At 44.1% G+C, this 21832-nt stretch overlaps 1 protein-coding gene across 7 annotated transcripts in view; it reads left to right on the top strand.

Annotated features, from left to right (window-relative positions):
* DCUN1D4 (defective in cullin neddylation 1 domain containing 4) overlaps positions 1-21482 on the top strand; it is an 80468-nt gene extending 58986 nt beyond the window's left edge. For 5 of the 7 annotated variants that reach the window (XM_059161707.1, XM_059161697.1, XM_059161727.1 and 2 more), the window contains 4 exons: positions 3600-3708; positions 15628-15732; positions 17819-17921; positions 18141-21482. In XM_059161707.1, coding sequence (XP_059017690.1) covers positions 3600-3708; positions 15628-15732; positions 17819-17921; positions 18141-18196 — 373 coding nt within the window. In that variant the 3' untranslated portion in view covers positions 18197-21482. Of the gene's footprint in view, positions 1-3599; positions 3709-13480; positions 13537-15627; positions 15733-17818; positions 17922-18140 lie in introns of those variants that run through there. The other 2 variants (XR_009350796.1, XM_059161716.1) reach the window with 2 other exon arrangements.
* The last annotated feature ends 350 nt before the right edge of the window (positions 21483-21832 follow it).

The following is a 21832-nucleotide window of genomic DNA, read 5'->3' as shown; positions in this document are numbered from 1 at the left end:
AGTGCACATTTTGTTTTGGGAGGTGATGTCCCTGAGTGGAGTGGCATGGTCTGTCACTCTTGGGCTTGGGCCAATAGGAGTTTTCTCACTTGTGCTACAATGAGAAGCAGGGAAAATGGGCTGAAGATGTGACTGCTTTCTGGAAAGTCTCTGGCGGCTCGCTTCAGTGCCCCAAACTGGTTTCTTCACAGGCCCTGCACGTGATCTTGTGGAGTGACCACTAGATGGCGATCTGTGGCTCAAACAGGGTCGCTCAGCAGCCTGTTCCCTGATGGGGGTCAGTCTAGAGACTGTGTGGCAGGATCCCCCTTTTTAAAATTAAATTACATTAAATTAAATTAAATTAAATTTTATTTTATTTTTAATTTTATTTTTTCAGTGTCCCAAGATTCGTTGTTTATGCACAACACCCAGTGCTCCATGTAATAGGTGCCCTCCTTAATACCTACCACCAGGCTCACACATCCTCCTGCCCCCCTCCCTTCCAAAACCCTCAGTTTGTTTCTCAGAGTCCACAGTCTCTCATGGTTTGTCTCCCCCTCCGGTTTCCCCCAATTCACTTTTCCTTTCCTCTTCCCAATGTCCTCCGTATTATTCCTTATGCTCCACATGTAAGTGAAACCATATGATAATTGACTCTCTCTGCTTGACTTATTTCACTCAGCATAATCTCTTCCAGTCCCATCCATGTTGATACAAAAGTTGGGTATTCATCCTTTCTGATGGAGGCATAATATTCCATTGTATATATGGATTATGTCTTTATCCATTCGTCCATTGAAGGGCATCTTGGCTCTTTCCACAGCTTGGTGATTGTGGCCATTGCTGCTGCGAACACTGGGGTACATATCAGGGCCCCTTTTTAAGCAGATTAAACCCTTTATTGATGATATTAGCCCTAAACCACATCACTGTCTTCGGTACATCCACGAAGTATGCTTTACACTCCAGACAGGAGCTCTGGGTGTCTTTCAAGCAGAAGGATGTCTTTGGCCGGGGTAGGGGCAGGACTCGCAGGCAGGCAACTGAGCTTCATTCACGTTTGGCCTTGTGGTCCTGCCTGAAGATTCGCAGCTCCTTCCTTTTCTGTTAGCTGTGCAGCCAGAGCCCTTGTCTAGATGAGTGGTCCCTGCCCTCGAATCTGTTGCAACAAACATCTTTCTTCTTCCTCTCATTGGGCAGGAGTCCCCTAAACCACCTGCCCATATCTGGCTGATGTCCTGTGGCTTTGGTCCTTCACCTGCCCTTCCTGTGAAGAGCAGAGACCTCGGCCTTAAATGTTTGGGGGTTAGCTGGTTGCTCTCCTCTTTGACCCTCCCCCATATTATTAATAAAATATTATTAGTTATGTATATATAAACAATAAAAAATCAAACCATACAGTAGAAGGCCCAATGCAGAGATAGCTTGTTCCCCTCCTGTTTCCTAGACTCCCATTTACTGCTTTTCTTATATGACCTTTGAGCCACTGTTCACCCCACATTTGGGGTCTGACACTAGATCTATCTAGGCTAGCAACATCTTTTTTTTTTTTTTTTTTTAGTCTTCCCCAATCTTTCTCCATAGAGATCCAGAGTGGGCTTTTCAAGATGCAGGCCCAGTTATTGTGGTCTCTCCCATGGTGTAGAGGGTGGCTTCCATTTTTTTTTCTAGCATTCAATTAAAAAAACAAAATAGTCTGGACCGCAAAACCCTTTACAGCCTGGTCCCACCTCCCTTTAACTTCCCCTCTTCATCTACCCTGTCTAGTCACAGTGGTTTCCTTTTCATCTTAACTTGGCATGCCCCCCTTCTGCCACTGGGCCTTTGCACGTGCTGTTCCTTTTATCTGAAAGACCCTCTCTGCTAAAAATATTTGCTGTCTGCTTTTAACTGTCAGCAAACATTTCAGTCCCTTCAAGAAGCCTTCTCTGACTTCTAAAATACTCTAATTGTTATCTTTTTTTTTTTTTTTTACTTTCTAAACATCAGGAAGAAATAGAGGACATTCTAAATTGTTGTAGATTCATAGAAATGAAGCATTTACTCTAATTTTTGGCTTTTAAATATTTTATTATCTCATTAGATTATGGGAACTGTTTTGTAGTTAGCTACAAAAAAGAAACCTTTAAAGATTTATTGCTAAAAATAGATCAGTGTGCTCTAGTATGAATCATATTTTAGTTTATCAAGTATGTAAAATGTTTACTTTGATAAGACTTATAGTATGCATTATTTATACTTAGTAAGAAGCACATCCAGCATTGAAAAGGTTAATATCACTGGTGGAAGTGGTGACTCTTGGTTCTCCTTTTTAAGGGCTAGATATTAGGAACAGAAAATCAGTTTGTAAAAATAGCCAATTAGTCTGCTTCCTTAGGAAAAATAAACCGTGTGTCATTTACCTGTAAAAAATGGGTTTTTATCACCAAAGCTTCCTGGAGAAATAGCTGATTTCAGGTCTAGGGTAGAGATAGTACAAAGTGAGCTAGGATGTCTTGTGCCAGAAGCAAGGACGTGCTCAGAGACTGACGGGGACATGTCAGAAGGACAGTGGCACCAGCTTGGAGGGGCTGCTGCCCAAATGAGGACAATTTGTGCATCACAAAGACGAAAGGCAATGCAAGATTATAACACTGAATAAAAAGCAAAAATCCTTAAGTCCAGAAGAGAAGAAGGGGTGAGTAGAACTTCTCTTTATAGAAGAGCTCCAGCCGGTAGTGTCACAGCAGGAGAGAGTCAGGAAAATCACCATTTCACATCTTCAAATTTGAAGTCGATTCAAGCAGGTGGGTGCTAAAGCCACCGGATGAAAGTTGTTGAGGAACAGGATTCAGTCTCAAGATAGCAGCCCATAAATTATATACCATTTCAGAGGAGGGAAAGTACCTTTTAGTAGAGAATCTGGGGGATGGTACTTAAATTGAATGAAGCAATTTAGAATCACTCACAATGGGCCAGACTGACATTAGGAGCTTCCCCGTGGGACACAGAGAGAAGGATCTCATGGGCAGTGTTCTTACCATAAGTAGTTAGCTGAAGTATAATCCTAGGGAAATTATCTGACAAACTGGGATTCTGCAGAACGACTTTTTTCGAAAATGGCATTGTCAAGAAAGACAGAAAAAGGCAGGACGTCCTTCTAGAGACTAAGGAGATGAACGCAGTACAGTACATGAGCTTTGATTGGATCCTGGATCAAGAAAAAGCATCTATAAAGAAAATTGGGGGAACAGTTGGAAGTTTTGTATATGGGTTGTACATTAGCTAAGAAAGTTGACATTGGTAAAATATTAAGAGTGATGATGGTATTCGTACATTTAGGATTGAAGCGTCGTAATGTTGGCCAGCTACTTTGAAGTAGTAGCTGGTACGGGAAAAAAGTGCCTGTATGTGAGAAGGTGCAAATCTGACAGTATTTGTTATGAACCTAGGGGATGGGTATGTGGGTGCCTGTTTACTGTCCTTTCCATTTTTCTGTACATTGGAAATTTTTTTAAGTCAAAAATGTGGGAAAAATAAGATCGTCATGAATGTGTTCTTTAGATATTCTGTTTTATGTAACGACCCAGTTAAGAAAAAAACTCAGGTTATAATTTGCCTTTATTCTGTTTTTCTAGATGTGATACAACAGAAAAACTCAGAAATACTTTGGAATACTTAAGATCATTATTAAATGATTCTACAAACTTTAAACTTATTTACAGATATGCATTTGACTTTGCACGGGTGAGTTCTCTGGAGCCTCTCCAGATGTTTCCCTCCCCCACCCCCTTTTCTTATTGCCTTTTGAGGTTTGTTTTTACATGCTGCAAGCAACAAAGTTGAGTAAGTTACTCCCAGGATGCTAGTTAGAACTTCTTTCTACATGTACGCTTTCTAAACTAACTGATTCTGGGCAAAAATGTAGCATGTTAGCAGAAAGCTGTGATGGCAGACCTTCAGTTGTTCTTGAGATTGGCTTAGAAGTCAATTACAAATGGGCATGCGGTAGACCGTTTTCTTAAATGTCTTTGAGACAGGCTTGGGAAAGCTTGTCATTCTGGTGAAACAGCAGACCTTCACCCATTGAGTTACCAGAGTAAGCCACTCAGGTAGAATCCAGCTTCCCTCTGGGTGCTGTGTTGTGTTTGGGAATCGTTTGAAGTTTAGACCCAAGCGGATTCCAGTGAACGTGACTCAGACATAATTTCTAGTCATCGTGCTGAAAAGTGAGCAATCTTGTTTGTCACGTGGTAAGGCCCATCTGAGTGTGTGACCGTGGTTCTGCTGGAGTGAATGAAGTCTCGTTTTCTCAGCCGAGTCACCGTGGGTGGGGAGTCCCGAGGCTCGGGCTGGCGCTGTGTTCATTCACACACAGCCCACGGCCCATACGGTTATACTCTATTCAGGAACGGTGTTGCGGTCTCTGTTAGGCTTGTGCATTTGGTGGATTCAGGTGACGAGGCTTTCTTGATTGATTGGGTTTTAAAGCAGAGAGTTCAGGGACAGAGAACTTTTTTTTTTTTTTTTTTTTTAAACATAATCACCATGCTGATCTTTTTCCCTTTTTACATGTGTTGACTCTGGTAGGTCAGCCCCAAGGGTTTACTGGACGGTAAATTCTGGTGCATCTGTAATAACACATTAGTAGTTCTCTAGCATGGCCTCATTTGTGAATTTTTGCATTTCTATAACCTACCAATAAAATCACAACACATCAAAGTTTATGTTAGAAATGATATGGTGCAGCTCAGACACAGTGTTGTACTAAATGGCATTTGTGAAGTTGTACATGGGAGTTATTTGCCTGATGCTTTTAGAATAGCTACATGGTTTTTAGGATTAACCATTTTATTACATGAGACCGGGTTCCTCCCAGAGTCCGCTGTTCTTGCTGTATGGGCGAAGTGTGTTTCAAAGCATTACAGCTTCTCACCAAAATAAGCCCTGTTTTCTAGCTTTTCTGTTTGGGGGTCAGAGATTGCCACACACCCGCTGCTTTAGCCCCGAGTTCCATTTTACTCCTCGCCCCGGCTTGCGCATCCGTGGCCCTTCAGAGTGGCCCGTCAGTGTGGCCTGTCGCAGAAGCCCCCTTTGCTGGCCTCTTCCTCGGTGCTTCCACCACAGCCTCACCACTCGAGGTCCTAGTTACTCCAGGCCTGCGCTGCCACAGTCACCTGGTTTCCACATCCTGTCACTTCTCATCCAGCATCCCGTCAGGAGGGTGTCCCTCGTCTGCCTTCAGCCCCAGGGTCACCGGGCCACCTTCCGGCTCTGCAGAGCCTTCCTTCCGCCCCCTGGGCCTTCAGGGTATGTCGTGCTTCGCCTTGTGTTCGGTGTGGCTGTCCCCCAACACACAGTGCGTGACAAGCAGGGGTGGGTTCAGCCTCCTTCACAGAGGAGGGGAGTGGGCTGCGGAGAAGCAGAGACATTGCACCATGGTCGCGCCGTCCATCAGCAGTAGATCCGGACTCAAACCCAGGGTCAGGTCCCACGTCCAGGCCACGGGGCCCTCGGGTTTCCTTTCTCATGGGACACATGTGTTGTGACGTCCAGCCCGCTGTTTGCTGAACCTGCTCTGGCCTTTCTGCTTTCCTGCCTTTCGTCATCGGCCCCCCCGCCCGGAGCCCTGCTTGCGCTCCCACAGCTCTCTGCCGCCTCGGGCTTCTGGGCCCAGCCACCCGCATCCCCTTGTCCCCCTGCCCATAGCCTCCCCTGCCCTCACACCCTCGGGGTCCTGCCCCCGCCCCCCGCCCACCACTGCTGCCGCCTCCAGCGCGGCTGTGGGGTTTGGGCACGGGCCTGCCTTGTCTCGGACGGAGCCAGGGAGTCGGCATTTTCCTTCGTTGCCTCCCCAGTAGCAGCCAGCAGAGATCCTTCCTTTACTGAGCGCTGCCAGTGAACTCCTCTTACCGGTAGGTAAGATGAGTAACTGCCGCCCATATTAGTCCTCACCAGACACATTCAGCTGGGCCGAAATACGCTCTGAGATGGCTTTGTCATTGGACCCTTCGGTTCGGTTTGCATCACCGCATCCGCCATTTTGAGGTGTTGTACGTGTTTTCGTTGGCATTCAGTTCAAGATATTCTCCATTTTCCCTTTTGATTTCCTCTTTGACACGTTGGTTATTTAGGGCACACACAGCACGTGTCATTTCAGTTCACCACACGTGTGGAGACTTGGTCTGCGGTCCAGAACACAACCTGCCGCGATGAATGTGTTTTTGTGTAAAACGCATAAAGAATGGGTATCCTGCAGCTGTTGGGTGAAGTGTTTTACGGCGGTCAGTTAGGTGGCGCGGGTTGATAGTGTTGTTCCGGTCTTCTCTGTCCTTCCCGTTACCTGCCTTCTGGGATGTGTCCGTTACCGAGAGGAGCGATGAACTCTCCAGCTTTATTCCTCCTGTCGTTTTCATCACGTATTCTGAAGTGCAGACGTTAGGTGTACATACAGTTCATATGGTTGCAGATTTTTAAAGCATTGATCCTTTAGTATCATGAAATGTCTATCTCCAGTAATGTTCCTTGTTCGGAAATTTACTTTGTCTGATACAGATACAGCCGTTCCTACTTTCTTTTGATTAAAGTCTGCAGGATCTGTTTTTTTCCACCCTTTTACTTTAAACCCATTCGTGTCTTTATGTTTAAAGCAGGTTTCTTACAGGTAGGATATAGTTTCCTATGGATAACATATAGACAGTCTGAAAATACCCTCTCGAGATGCTTAAACCATGTACATTTAATGTAATTATTGGTATGGTTAAACTTACGTGTCCTATAGTATTTTTTTCCCTGTTTGTCTCATCTGTTTTGTTCCTTTTTCCCCTTTATCATGATTTCTTGGATTGAGGTATTTTTTTTAAATGGTCCCATTTTAATCATTCCATTCCAGCATTGCCTTAATAGCTGCCTCTCTGTTTCATTTTTCTTGTGGTTGCTCTAGGCTTGATGTATACATCTTTATATTTTCACAATCTACAAATAATATTTTACCACTTTATGTATAATGCAAGAACCTTTACAATAGCAGACTTTACTTTTGCCCTCCCATACTCTCTGCTACCGCTGTGGGACATGGTACTTACTTGTCCCATAAATTTCACAGTATATTGTCTTAGTCTATTCAGGCTACTATAACAAGATACCAGAGACTAAGTAGCTTATTAAGTAACAGAAATCTGTTTCTTGCAGTTCTGGAGGCTGGGAAGGCCAGGGTCAAGGTGCCAGCAGGTTAGGTCTCTGGTGGTTGCCTGAAGCCTGATCTTGGATGGCTCTCTGCTGTACCCTCACGTGGCAGAGGGGAAGAGGGAGTTCTCTGGGGTCTCCTTTTAGAATGGCATTCACCTCCAGCCTCATGACCTAACCACCTCTCAAAGGCCACATCTCCTAATACCCATGACCTTGGGGGTTAGGATTTCAACATACGAATTCAGGGGGAGCCACAAACATCAGACCATAGCATACATTGTTATCACTTTTGCTTTAAATAGACAAAGATATCTTTTATGAGCCATGTTTGTGCTCTTTGACGTAGATCCACATTTCCTCCTGGTATTCTTTGCCTTCTGCCTAAAAAATTCCCTTTAACATTCCTCATAGTACAGACTTTCTGGCAGTGAGTTCTCTAAAGTTAATTTGCCTTCGATACAGGAGGTGCTTCTCTGGATAAAAGATTAGAGATGGACTGTTAATATTCTTTAAATGATCTCTTTCCCTTGTCTTCTGTCTTAGTTTCCGATGATAAGTCTGATGTTCATTTTTCCGTTGAACATAGTGTCTTGTTTTGTAGCTGGTTTTATTCATTTTCCCTCCTTTCTGGCGAGTAGATTACGATATGCCCTGGCATAATTTTCCTTCTGTTCATTCTGGTTAAAAGTGTGGACTTACAGTTTGGGAAAATTGTCAGCTATTGTTTCTTCAGCATTTTTTCTGTTCCCCCTTTCTGTCTTTCTGGGTCAGGAGTTAACATCTGTGTTAGAAGCTTGATTTTTGTTCCACAAGCCAGTGATTCCATGTTCAGTTTTGGGGTCTCCCCTTACCCTTTGTAATATTTCTTATGATGCCTGCTAATACTGATTTTTTTCTTCTTCAGTGTCTAATTCTGCTGTTAATCCTGGCCTGTTTATTTATCATTTTAGGTGCTGTATTTTTCAGCTGGAGAAGTTCCATCTGAGCCTTTTTTATATCCATTTCTCTCCTCGTTATGTGATAATATCTTCTACCTTCTTGAACATCTAGAACATGTTTATGACAGGTGTTTTAAAAACTCCGTTTCCTGGTACCATCACGTCTCTCGTTTTTACGTATCTTTCTATTCCTTAATTTTTGTCTTGATTGTGATCATATTTGACAAGTTCTCTGCATTCCTAGTAGTTTTTTTTTTTGGCTTTTGATTGGATGCCAGGTGTTATTGGTTCCTGAGTTTTGCTGTATTCCTTTAAATAAGATTGAGTGTAAGCATTTTCCTGGTGTACAGTTATAGTTCCTTGGAACCAGACTGATCCTATGAAAGTCGTGGTCTGGAGCAACCTTCAGTTTTGGGATGATTCAGCCCCACTGGTAAGTCTCTTTTGAGGTTCTACCCAAGGCCATGTGTATTAGATCTTTCCACTGTAGCTGGTGGGAACACAGGGTTTTCCCCAGCCCTGCAGAGGTCTTGGGACTTTCTTCTTACTCCTTTTCAGTGAGTGGTTGCTGCCTTCCCTGTACTCAGTCTCTTCTCGCACTTGCACAGATAAGTCCTTGGCCAATGACCAGGGGAGACACTCTATGGATTTCCAGATACCTCTCTGTGTAGGCCCCCACCTTGCTGGTATTTTGTCCCACAAATCATAATCACCTTTGCCTCCTTGAACTACAGCCTCTGTCCTTTCCAACTCAGCAAGAACCCCTGGGCTTGGTTTGGCTTCTTCCTCCTGTGTTCTGGGTTGGAACCTGCCTCAGAACAATGAGCGGGTATCACCCTAGGCCTTCTGTCCTGTCTCCTTCTAGCGGTCATGGTCCTGTGCTGCCTGTTGTCCATCGTGTGACAGCCATCATTTCAGATAATTGGTCCAGTTTCCCAGTCTTTCAAAGTGAGAGGGGAAATCTGATTTCTCTAACTTCATCTTGGTTGGGAAAAGTCCATCTCCTCTTTTTGCCCTCTAATATTTATTTTTTCCTTACTAAGAAAGAACTCCTAGAGGTAATAACATATAATTAACACAGCAGACCTTTTAAAACCAAACTTTTAACAGAAATTAAGCTTTCTTATTGTTTCAGTATCCTAAGTATTCGCTATTATAAATAACAATGGTTTATGTTAAATACTTCCAATTATACTTTAATATATGAGGAAAGAAGCTATGATACAGTACCAGAAGATGGCAAGATGACCTCTTTGACATCTCTCCACCAAGATTACATAGCCCTATGAATGTGATGGGTTTTTTTCCCTCACTTTCAAACTTGTAGCCAATTAAAAATAGTGGTTTGTTGTCATTATTTTTCTAACTTAATTTTTGACTTGAACTTACTTTTATAGTCTCATGGATGTCTTAGAATTGTGAAACTTTAGAGCTGAAAGAAACCACAAGAGACCATGTGGTCCAGTGTTGTCATTATGCAGATGTTGAGACTGGAAACCAGAGAGGAGGGAACAGCACGCAGAGCCACCCTGCCTTCCCTGACTTCACACTGTCCCCATCTTGTGGTGTCTTGGTGGAGGAAGATGGTGGAACACACACATTCAGGGGTTGAAATGGCCAATTCTTTCATACAAGTGGGCATTTTTGCAGAAGGGTTCCGCCCCCAAATGTAAATATTACTACATAAACAAGTATCATTATATGGACTCATTTAAAATAAAACAGCCATTTTTTCTTGATTCTTTTTTTAAGGATCTAGTGAGAATAAGATTGGACAAATGGAATGAGGTAAAAGACGAAGTATAGTAATTTGTGTTGATCTGGGAAGAGTTATTAAATATGGTACATTTGGTTTTTCCTGTTTTCTATGGCAGAGGCAGGTAGCCAGCTGCGGTCACGGGGCGAGTGGACACTCAGAGTTTTGAGGAGGGGACATGGTGGGCCGAGGGGGACGCGCAGCCCCGTCGTAGCCCTGAGAGGAGCAGGCCCCGTCCGGCCCGGAGCAGAAAGGAGAGAGAGGGGACGTGGGGGGCCTCCTAGAGTGCGGGAGATGATCCGGATGGACAGACCGGAGAGATCCAGACGGACAGACCGAGGGCAGGAAGAGGAGGTGGGAGAAGCCACCGCTGGAGGCAGGGAGGCCTTCCGTTGAGGCGCCGGGAAGAGTGGGCAAGTTCTCTGGCGGGAGTTCTTGACCCCGCACTCCTGGAGGTCCAGCTTGAAGAAGTGGAACCGGAGGGCTCCACGGAGGCAGAAGAGCCCGAGCGCCCCTTCCTGGGAGGCGCGGTCGCGGGCTTAGTGGGCGGCAGGCTGCTCCCGGCCCTGGCAGGGTGCTCCCGGCGGCTGGTGCGGTGCTTCCCGCGGCGGTCCCCGGCGGGGCGCGCTTTGCGGGGGGCGGGCCCCGGTGCCCGGGCGGGATGGCAGAGGTCACACGTCTCCCTCTAAGTGAAACAGCAGCTGAGTCATTTCCCTGCAAACCAGCAACGCAGAAGCTGCTAAGGAGCATTTCGCAGGCCTGGCGCAGCGGCCCGTGTCGGCAGAGAGTTGGGCCCGAGGCCGACGCCGACCGAGTCCGCTGCGATCTCGGAGCCGCTGGTCTTCTCTCCTCGCGTGGGTCGGTCTCGGGGCGTCAGCGGCGCAGTCGCCTCGTTTCCCTGTCTACGCCCCCGCCGCACACACCCGTCCGCCGTGCCTCCGCTTTCTTCTGCTCTTCGTTGTGAATTCGGAAGAAAATAGGGGGTGGTCCCGGGGGAGGATGAAAGTAGGCAGGAGGGGCGGTGCGCTCACCTCCGCTTCCTTACCCTGGGCAGCGGTCCGGGGCAGACGCGGTTGCTCGGCCGCATCGGTCCGCGGGGCAGACGCGGTTGCTCGGCCGCATCGGTCCGCGGGGCAGACGCGGTTGCTCGGCCGCATCGGTCCGCGGGGCAGACGCGGTTGCTCGGCCGCTAGCTGTAAAGCTGATGCGACTGCACTGCCTGAACCGTTCTCAGGGAGGTGCTGTGCTACTCACCGAAGAGCTCGGGCGTGGACTTCACCGACTGGTTGATGACGGTCCTTCAGCTCCCCGTGCCTCAGTTTCCTTATTTATAAAGTGGGGGTTAGAATAGCCCCTGTCCTGACAGAGCCGTTGTATTAAATGTGTTTCAGTATAAGGCTCCTTTCACAGCTTTTGGTGCAGCTGAAGTAGTCCTTAAATTACCCTATAGAATTAGGAACAGTTGTTCAATTATTCTACACTGACATGGTTTAGGTTGTCTGCAAAGCTCAAGTTCCAAATAATGACTTGTTTTCCAAGAGTAGTGCTTACAGTCAGGGAATCTGTGCCAAGTAAAATGACAAGGAAAGACTGTTGGCAGATTTTTTTCCTTTTGTTTTAAAGGAAGCGTCAATAGTTTAGCTTAATTAAGTAATTGTTTTGCAAACATTGTTATCTTAATGAATGCTGGATAAGTTCTAAGAGCAAAACTATTTCACTTTTCCCAGTGGAAGGGCACTCTTGGGTTTTTTGACATTTTGCTTGTTTTTTCACATGCATTAAAAAAAAAAAGACTCCCACTTGAAAAACTGATTTATTGTATTATCAGTTTCAAAAACAGAACCGTATCAAAATTCGAGTTCTTTAGCGCTATCTTTACCTTGCATTTGTTCCCTTAGGTAGCTGTGTTTAGGAGGACTGCGTTTTTGCTTTCTTTTTTATAATGCCAGTGGTGACTTAGAAGAATTGCAGGGCATGTGTCATAGGTCTTCAGTTTAGGCCTTTTGATTTCACGCACCAATTTCTGCCTTGGTATTTTCCATTTATGTTTGTGAGTTGTAGTCACTGTTGGTTTCTTGAGTTCACCTAGTCTCTCTTGAAAACAAGAGGGATTTTCTTTTTAAGGTTTTTTTTTTTCTTTATACTTTTAATAATTTGGGGCTCCCCTTTTCACATACAAGTTTTTTTTTTTTTTTAAGATTTTATTTATTTACTTGACAGACAGAGATCACAAGTAGGCAGAGAAGCCGGCAGAGAGAGAGAGAGAGGAGGAAGCAGGCACCCTTTTGTGCAGAGAGCCTGATGTGAGGCTCGATCCCAGGACCCTGAGATCATGACCAGAGCCAAAGGCAGAGGCTTCAGCCCACTGAGCCACCCAGGCGCCCCATTTCACATGCAAGTTTTAAGCTGTTAACACTGTGAAAATTGGAAATAGAGAATCTGGAAGTTGGGAACCTCTTGTACAGAATATCTAGATACCTAGGTGGTGACATATTCATTTTGTAATACCGTATTTACATATTTAAATCGCTTTATTTCTGTTATTGTTAAGTCATTTGAGCCATTTAAGAAAAAAAGTGCTTAATTTTCATATTTTACAAGAAGACCTATCCTGGAACAGTCTTACATAAACCAAGGTAATTTTTATGTATATATTGAATATATGTAAATAGGTACTGCAACTTTAAATCAGACCTTGATAAACATCATCACTTTCTACATTCGCTGCTGTTAGACTTTAGCTTGAGGAATGCATTTAATCCAGAGATGACACATAACTTCCTCAGATCTCCAGAGTACATTCCTTTGGTTTTACGGCTGCCCCACGAAGAGGCCCGATTCGTCTGTAACTGCGCTTTTAAAAATCTCTGTTTAAGGAAGACAGCAAGGCAGAATCTAGTTCTAGTTGTGTGTTGTAGGGAGTTAGTATATCCTTGGTGTCTAGAACCTGTTTGGTTCCTATAATTACTCGAAAAATAAACTTCTTTTCTAAGCTGTTCTCCTAGACAATGGAAGTGCGTGCAAGAGATACCCCCACTTCTTGGGTCAGGAGTAGGCAGGAAGGAAAGTTTGGTTTCTTCTCCTTTAGCCTTGATGGGCCTTTGGGGGTGCTGACGGGCTCTTGACAAGACTGCCTCAAGGTCCTTTCTGCTTAGATTCTGACCTTGAGATGCAGAAATCTGTCCTTTGCTCCCTGGTTGCTCCAAGAGCAGAGGGTCATCAGGTCAGTGTTGACAGGGTACTATTCAAATTTCTCTCAAGGAGCTTCAGTATTTCTTTGTTGTACTCCTTGAATTTGTTAAGGTGATTTTTTTTTTCTTTTTTTAACTGCCCATGATGTCGATGGCTGCCTCATAGCATCCTAGAAGATTCTTTTCACTTCTGATTGGGAGCCCTTTTGCGGAGACGGCCATTAGGATCATTGTCTAGAACCCCCTGGGCGTGTCTCCAGTTTTGCTGGTTAGGAGATGTGTGCTGTGGGAGCTCTCAACCGTGCTGTTCCCAGGAACTTTGAGCGTTTCCATTCATGGTCATTTGCACTTAGTCTGTATCCCCCCCACTGGCAATGTTGGTTTTCAGCAAGATGCCACCGTTCAGACCGCGAGTGCGTCCATAATATCTTTCTCTTATTTGCTAGGCAGAAGATGGTGTTAGTGATTGCGAGCTGCCGGCTGGCACCCTTGCAGAGCAGGAGTAAGTGAGTGCTGTTCAGCTTCCAGTCCTGTGAGTCTGATGCCTTTCCTCCATGTTTTGGCATCACTGCCAAACACATGCATTGAAATTCCTTCATGATCATCAGTTTGTCAGATGATTATATTGTTGCAAAGAGTCTGTCCAGGTCCTTTGTATCTTTTTTTTTTTTTTGTCACCTTAGTGTATGTCCATCGTGATGGGGACAGAGGCATTGATGTTGGAAGAAGGCACAACTGTATCAAGGCAAGACTAGCAACGTTAGGCGTAGTGAGCGATTACAAACTCCTCAGGGGGAGAGGGTGTGCAGGACGCCGGTGGCCTCAGCCCTGTGCTACCTGAGCGGTTGTTCAGCAAATGAACTTTGGGCCCCGTCCCGTGGTGCCGCGTGTGTTTTCAACAGTTTGCTCGTTATTTTATTTTTTTGTGGATTGCTTTATAGTGTGGTGTGCTGTTGCTGTGTGCCACACCCGTGTTACAGGGTAAGGGGAAGTTGTCCCTTTGCTTGCACAGTGCCTCGCAGAAGTGTGAGCCCCTGTAATGCAGCAAACCGAGGAGGGTGGTTGGTGAGAGGTGGGCAGTCTCAGGCGCGCCTCTCCTCCTGTCCTCCTCTCCCTGGGAGTGAGTCCCGCAGCCCTGAGCAAGAGCATATGCGTGGCCAGGAGACAGGCAGAGAACGCCGTGGAAAGGAGGTCCCACCTGTTTGCATGGAACTGTGGAGCTGGGCCCCCACCATCATCAGACTCCGTATGCGTGGCCTGTAATGGAGAAGGGGGACTTGGACCAACTGACCTGGTCTGTCGGGGAACAGTCCTTAACCCTTTGCCACTGGGACGGAAGACAGACCTGTTGCCCATCTTCCTGTATCTGCATCTGCCCTGTGTACTGTTGTTGAGCGGGGCCCTCCCATGGGCCGTATTGTTCAAGTCCTTCACTTTCAAATGCAGTGTCATGGCCAGAGATGCCGTGTGTACTAGTGAGCACCTCAGTGTTAGAGTCCTCGAGGTAACAGTTAATTTGGTCGCAAGGTATGTGTGGCTCAGACGTGGCTGACCGGGGTGGTCCCAGCATCATCCCTGAATCTGACGAACACCGAGATTCCGTCCCAAGCGGGATGGCCAGGCGCTCACTCTCCCTTTGTCGAAAATCCTTTTGCCCATTTCCGCTGTAGTAAAAATACCACAAGGAGGCTAGCTTCGGGTATGTGAGGTTACCGCTCATGGGCCCAGGTCCTCGGTCCCTTTACTTAGAAACAGCCTGCTTGTATTTCTGGAATGGAAACTTGTGGGAAAGGTGAGAACGAGAAAGTAGGATCCTTCATCGCAAGTAGAAGTGAACTTGAACTTAATCTGCCCATATTCAGGTTTATGTATTATTGCTTTTCTGGTTTCCTTATAAAATGTTGTCTTTCCCTTGGCTACTAGTTAGGGGTGTTCTGCTAAGATATTCCACATCTAATAAATCCAAGGTAAGGAGGACTGCAGCACAGCACGTTAGACACTTTGCTCCCCAGTGCGTGGATGCGTTCATCCTCTCGGAATCTCCAGAGCCCCAGCATTTATTAGGAGTTGATTTAATTCCAGCTTTTTAGGTTCAAGAAAAACAATGAAAAACACTTAGCAGTGAAATAAAATTGTGGGAAAAAATGATTTTTCTTAAGGAAACCTGATTCCTAAGCATGGAAATCGAAACCTTTAAATTCCATTTAGTAAAGTTACAGGCTTTGGGGTCCATAATTATGATTTGGATAATTATTGTAAATGTCGCAGCAAGTGATTGAGTTGTAGATTTTTCTTTATCCCATGAAATGATCATAGATACCGTGACTACATAACTAATCGCTTTTGCGTTAGGGCGATCCCTCCGTTGACATGAATCTTGCCCACGGTAAACTGACCCAGCACCGAACTGATTAAGCCGTCGCTTGCATTTGAACCATCCCCCTCCCCCACCTCAGGTTTGGTTCAGGGTTTTTATGGTGTATGACAAATGAGCTGTTTACTAATTTTGTGTTGAAGTGAAATAGAAATTTGGATTATTGGAATTTATTATTTGGGGGCATCTGGCTCATCCTTGTTTTTGTTTGTTAAACAGGAAAAGGACCAGCGCAGCCTAGACATAAACACTGCCAAGTGCATGTTGGGACTGTTATTAGGAAAAATCTGGCCCCTTTTTCCAGTTTTTCACCAATTCTTAGAGGTACCAAATTGTTATTTTATGGAATGTATGTTTGCTTGCTTAGAACTACCAAGTATACTTTATTTAACCATTTCACATAATTTTCTGTTTGTTGTACTTTTCTGCCTATAGGAATGATGGTGACATAATCGTTGTCCGTGAGCAGTTCCCCGTTTTCTCTGAGGCTGTCTGGGGGGGCGGGGTGTCTGTGCCGCATCACTTCCGGGTGCGGGTGCATCGGAGACGGCCATGGCTCTGTCCTTCCCGCTCTCTTGCCCCCCTTGACCTCCGCTAGGATATCCTGCTCTGGATAGCAGCAGTAAAACAAGCTTTACTTTCTTTTGTGGCTGTAGATGAATTTCCACTCTTATGAAGCAAAGGTTCAGAAACAGCTGTGCACCTTCTGATGATAGGAGTTGGTCCTGTACTCTCTATCTCCAAGAATGCGGGCACCTAGCTCAATCTAAGGGTTAGGCACACTGACGGCATCTCCCTCGGTTTCCATTTCCTTTGCGTTTGCATTAGAAAAAGTCTCCAGAGCTTGACTCCACCGAGGTTTGCTTGCTCTAAGTGTTAATGATCAAACGTTTTGAGCTGCTCGTTATCGGAGCTGGTTCTGATGCCCTGTGGTACTGTAGGTCCTGAAAGTAATGGAGACGTACGTTTCAGCTTCGGGGTTGTCACGGACGGCATCCTTCTTGCCTTCCAGACCCAGACCCCTTAAAAAGTGCCCTTTGCTTCAAAGGACGAGGGTCCTGGGTCTTTGAGAAAAACTTGGGCCCTACCCTGACTCCAGCTTCACTCTTTCCTTAATCTTTCTTACAGCCCACTTTATGCAGTGATCCAGAAAAACTTTCAGCTGATCTGATTCTTTGAGGATTGTTACTAAAAATTGCTTTTAACGGTCACTAACCAGGACTCCTCAAGACGGGTATAAGATAGAGTTTTTACTATAAGAAGTATTTATTGATGTGACAGTCCATGGCTACAAGCGATCTGTTCTAATTTCTCTGGCCATCCCATGAAATGTTAGCTTTCTTCGAAAAATGAGTAGAAATAAGTCCTGTTCTCAGAGTAGAGCAGAATTTGAGCCCCGGTGCAAGGAGTTTTGTAGCTGAAAGACCTTGCCGCAAGCCAGTCTGACTTTGCATGGTTCCAGGAGCATCTTTAGCTGTTTCCAAGACTGATGTTTGCTTTGAGTTGCTTCAGAAGTTCAACTTGTAGTCTGTGCTTTGTTCTTCTTTTACATTAGTTGGCTTATTTTTTTTTTTTTCTTTTCAAAGGACACAGGGAGTGTTTCCTTTGAGCTTCTCTTGTGTTTGCACCCTCAAAACCGTGGGCTCAGCTCTCTCTGCTTTTCCCCTCCTCGTATTGGTTCCCAGTGTTCCTGACTTTTAGTGGGTAGGATTTAAAAACTGTTCAATCTGAGTTTTAATTTTTCAGTCCTTATACAGGAATTGTGTACTTTGAAAAAAAAAATACCTGTGGCATATTTTTTGTCTGAGTGGAATAGGAGAACTACTTCATGGGTGTTGTGATTTATTACTTTTATGATCAGATTCAAGGTTTGAATGATTAGAACAGTAACTCTCTCCAACAGCTAGAGCACCTAGCTCTGAGCCCGCTGCTAGCCCTTCGTCAGTTCCTGGAGAGTAACTTCCTGCTGTGTGTGTACTTGACATTGAACGTGCTGATCAGGCCAGGGATTATTAATGGGGAGCTACTCTTTATTTAGCACCTGCTTTCTGCCAAGCACTGAATGAGGTACTTTACATAAATTATCTCTTGTAATTCTTGCAGAATCTCTATGAAGTAGGTTAATAAGGGCTTTGGCAGTCTAGAAATTTCACTTCTAGGGATAAAAATCATTTTTCTTTGATGTGCTTGTCATTTTGTGTTGCGCCCTCATAATATTTTCCTAATGGGAATTGTCATCTTAAGTTCTACTCTTGCTGTCTCTATCCCTCTCCTAGATTGGTGCTTAACATACCTCAAATGAAAGAGTTAACCTTCATGAACTTTATTAACTTGATGCACACAGCCGTTGAAACTGGGTCATTTGTTCATTGTAAGTGTCAGTAATTCATGTTACTTTTCCCTCCATCAGCAATCAAAATATAAAGTTATTAACAAAGACCAGTGGTGCAATGTGCTAGAGTTTAGCAGGACAATTAACCTTGACCTCAGCAACTACGACGAAGACGGAGCGTGTAAGTACCGGGCACTGGTTGTGCACTCATGCTCGCTCTCTCTCTCTCTGTCTCTCTCTTTCTCTCAATCTCTCTCTCTCTCTCTCTCTCTCTCTCACACACACACACACACACACACATACACATCAACCCCGCCCCCATCCCAGTCGCCCCATCCATCAGCGCACCCTCCTCACTGGGAAGAGCCTTATAGCCGCTTTGTTTTCTCTCTTTCTTCAGGGCCAGTTTTGTTGGACGAGTTTGTGGAGTGGTATAAAGACAAACAGATGTCCTAGGACTTTATGCATAGCAGCGAGAGAGTCACTGTTACCACAGATCTGTCAACCATTAGCCATAAATTGCTGTTTGTATCCAAGCGCATGCTGCTTTTCTTGCACTGTCTCCCGTTTGCAGGGATGTTTTGGTGTTTGCTATTGAACGGGCCGGCTCTGCTTGCTGTGTAGCCTCGTCCTCTTGGCAGGCTGCTTTGCAGTTTGTACCTAACACTACAGATTGGTGACTTGGCCAGCGCCCTCACTGTGATGATGTGTATATTGCTGTTTAAATTTTGTATATGTGTATAAAAAGACAAAGCTTCACCTAGAGATTATTTCTGCAAAACTGTATTGTAAAAATAATTTTTGTGGCATATTTCTAGTCCCTTTTTTCAAACGAACCAGTTATACTCTATTTGGTCTCCAGTGTAGCATTTCAGAACACAAGAGAGAACAACCTTTACCATAAGCGAATGTTGCCAGAATTAACCTCATCGTTTAAGAGGCCAACTAGTGGAAAGAGGTGCGAGTCAGACCTTCTCAGAGGCACACGCCAAATATAATTTGGTTTACTTCAATGTGAGTGTTTTTAAATGATGGAAGGAACAATTATTTGAACATCTCGACACGTACCATGCCACAGATGCTTTCCACCATGCAGAGTGTAGGTTTTTATTCTCTGATGTTAGGCCGTAGTAGTTTGAATATTGGTACAAATGAACAAATTAAAATTGCACCTTTTTTAAATGAGTTTGAAACTCTTGTAAACTTCCTTTGCTGTTTTTGTTTTGGGTTTGTTTTTGTTTTTGTTTTTGTTTTCTCTTTTGCCTTCTCCTTGTCAGTGTTGGGTCTCCCGATGCTTCCCGTGCCATTCTAGGTAACATTGATTTTGCCTGCTCCGTGGAAACCTGATGGTTTGCTGGCAGTTTGTAACCACAAAGCACCTTTAGTTGTGGTTTAGATTTTTAGTTAAGCTTTCATGGTGTCTAATTTTCTAGTTTTTTTGGAAAAAGAACTATACTATAAGTGAGAGGTGTTTTGTTTCATTTTCTTTCATGCTAGGCTTTTCCTGGCAGAATGTCCATTGCAGGCAATGGACACGAAACCACCAGCATTGAGCTCATTTTATCACACAGTAGGACCTTTCCTAGAGGGGCCACTCGTCATTCATTACCCGAGTAGTTTGTACAGAAAGGTGATAGCCATTATTTATGTGGATGAGGAAACGAGAGTAAACAGGACGGTATTTTTAGGTTTGTATTTTATGTCTTTTTTTTTTTCTCTTTTTTTTTTTTTTCCTTGCCTTACCCTTCTTGAGGAAATGTATAGATAACCTGTTTCCCCCTCAACTATCTGGTGCTATTGAATGACTAATTTAGTCCCTAAAGTTTTGTGAAAACATAAAAGTCTAATGATTTAAACCGATAAAAAGCTAATGGTGCATTCGGACAGGTGCATGCAGTAGGTATGAGCAAGATCCGTGATGGGATAATGATTGGAAGAGGTTCGGGTTATCACAAAATCTGGCCAAAAAAAATCTCTTGGACTAAATGTGAACCTTTAAATGGCATTAAATGAGCAAAAGCACACAGACAATGCTACTCCTGACCACTATGTCACAGTTTCTTTGCAAACAGTGTTTGGATTTTCATATTATTTTCTCCCTAACTGAACCACCAAAGACAGAAATTTTGTATGTATATACGGTGTGTGTGCATATACAAAATCATGATGCGGTAGAATGAAATCACTCCCTTTTTCTACCAAAAAGAAAGGTTTGGTTTGCTGTGAAATAAACCAGAAGTGTGAAAAACTCTGTAATGATTAAGCAGACTTCATCATTCCTTGCTTAGGAATGGTAGACTCGCCTCTCTACCTTACAACCTCATACCAGTTTGCACAAGTTAATAACCGAAGAGAAGAGAAGGTGTTGATGCAAGCACAGCCCTCGGGACCGATCTGTTCCATCCCAGCAGGTGCCTGGTGTTCCAGGGGTGATGGGCCAGAGGCAGGTGTGAATTTGTGAAGAACTTGATTCATTTTCAGAAGTATCCCTCAAAGTTAAAAAAAAAAAAAAAATCACACTTTAAAGGCAATAGTTCTTAGATTCGATCCGCTCTAGTTTTGTTCAAACAAGTAGAAATCATAGATGAAATTATTTTCAGAGTTACGGTTAGTACTGGAGAATGTTTGGGAACACTAAGCACAGTTAATCCTAACATAAGAGGATGGTTACGGGGAGATGTTCCATTTCAGCCACTGTGAACATTTTGATCAGTGGGGAAGAAACCCAAGGGAAAACTATTCGTGATCTGGAATATGGAAAGTAAGTATCCCCAAGCAGTGACCATCTCGTACATTTAGAAGACTCCAGATAGTTTTCGAGCTCCCTTGAAAAGGAAGCCTCTGTGCCTGTGGACTGCTTGCCCTTGGCTCTTGATTTTATGCAGTTATTTTTAGGGAGACGAAAAGGGGCCAAACGAGTAACAAGATGCTTTTCTTTTTAAAAAATGTCCCTAAGTTACATAAAATTGAGCAGTCATCAGACACTTACTTACTGGCTAATGTTCAAGAAATTAGGGTGCCTTCTTCTGGTTTTTCTTTCTTACCTGTCTACACCCTTTCTCTCTTCCCACGGTGTCTTGAACTACACATTGCAATACTCTGTCGTCATGATAAAACTTTGCGGTGTTTACTGGTAGGTCAGAAATTTCACGATTGGATTTGCCATAAACACCCACTGTAATGTTACATGCAGCCTTTTCAAAGCATGAACTCTGAATTAAAAAGTTTTTACAAATCCAACTAGACAAGCCTCTAACCTTCTCCTTTAACAACACACATCTGTTGCCTCTCCGTCTCCATTTTAACAGTGCTTTTGAAGTTTATACGGAAAGCTTTCCGAGTTAGTGTGTGCCCTTGGTTTTTATTCTTACGACTGCTAAAATACCTCTGTAAGCCTTATCTTTTATTCTTTCATATGTTGTATAATAAATGTATAAAATTCATTGACCAACTAAGTGTTGGGTGTCTGTAAATGAGACCAAAACGTGGGTTGCTTTTCATCCTAAGGCCTTTCCCTGGGGGGTTACTGTTAAACGGACGGCAGCCAGCCTGTAACTGTGAACGCTTCGTGTCGTCAGTATCTGCATTCCGCCCATAGACGTGTGCAAGTTCTGTGACTCCAGCTTAACTGAAACCCTGTTCTGCCACCTAACTTGAGTACAGCAAACTGGTTTTAGGTTTTAATGGAATTGATGTAAAATGATATCCCATAAATAAAAAGTATTTGTGTTTGGTTTCAGAACCGATTCATGAGTTCTTTCTTCTCTTCTTGGGATTTTGCTTCAAAAACCACTTAAGGTAGTTTTAAAGCATTTTCTCTTTTACTTTTTGGTCCCTCCATCCGCCGCCACCAAACTCTTTATACCGAAGAATCAAAGCTACAGAAAAAAAATTCAAGAAATATAATGAACTTCAACCCATCCATATACTTATCACCTAGATTTTCTGCCTGTTAACGTTTTGCTGCCTTTTCTGTGGCGTTCTGAGTGTGTGTGTGTGTCTGTCTGTCTGTACATACGTACACTTCTCTCTGTGGATAGATAACACTTTTCTTCCTGAACCAAGAGTAAATTACATTATGATGCTTGATAC

The sequence above is a fragment of the Mustela lutreola genome, chromosome 1 (genome assembly GCF_030435805.1).
Source record: "Mustela lutreola isolate mMusLut2 chromosome 1, mMusLut2.pri, whole genome shotgun sequence".
Lineage (NCBI taxonomy): Eukaryota > Metazoa > Chordata > Mammalia > Carnivora > Mustelidae > Mustela > Mustela lutreola.
The sequence above is the reverse complement of the archived record's forward strand: the minus strand, read 5'-3'. Positions and strand labels throughout refer to the sequence as shown.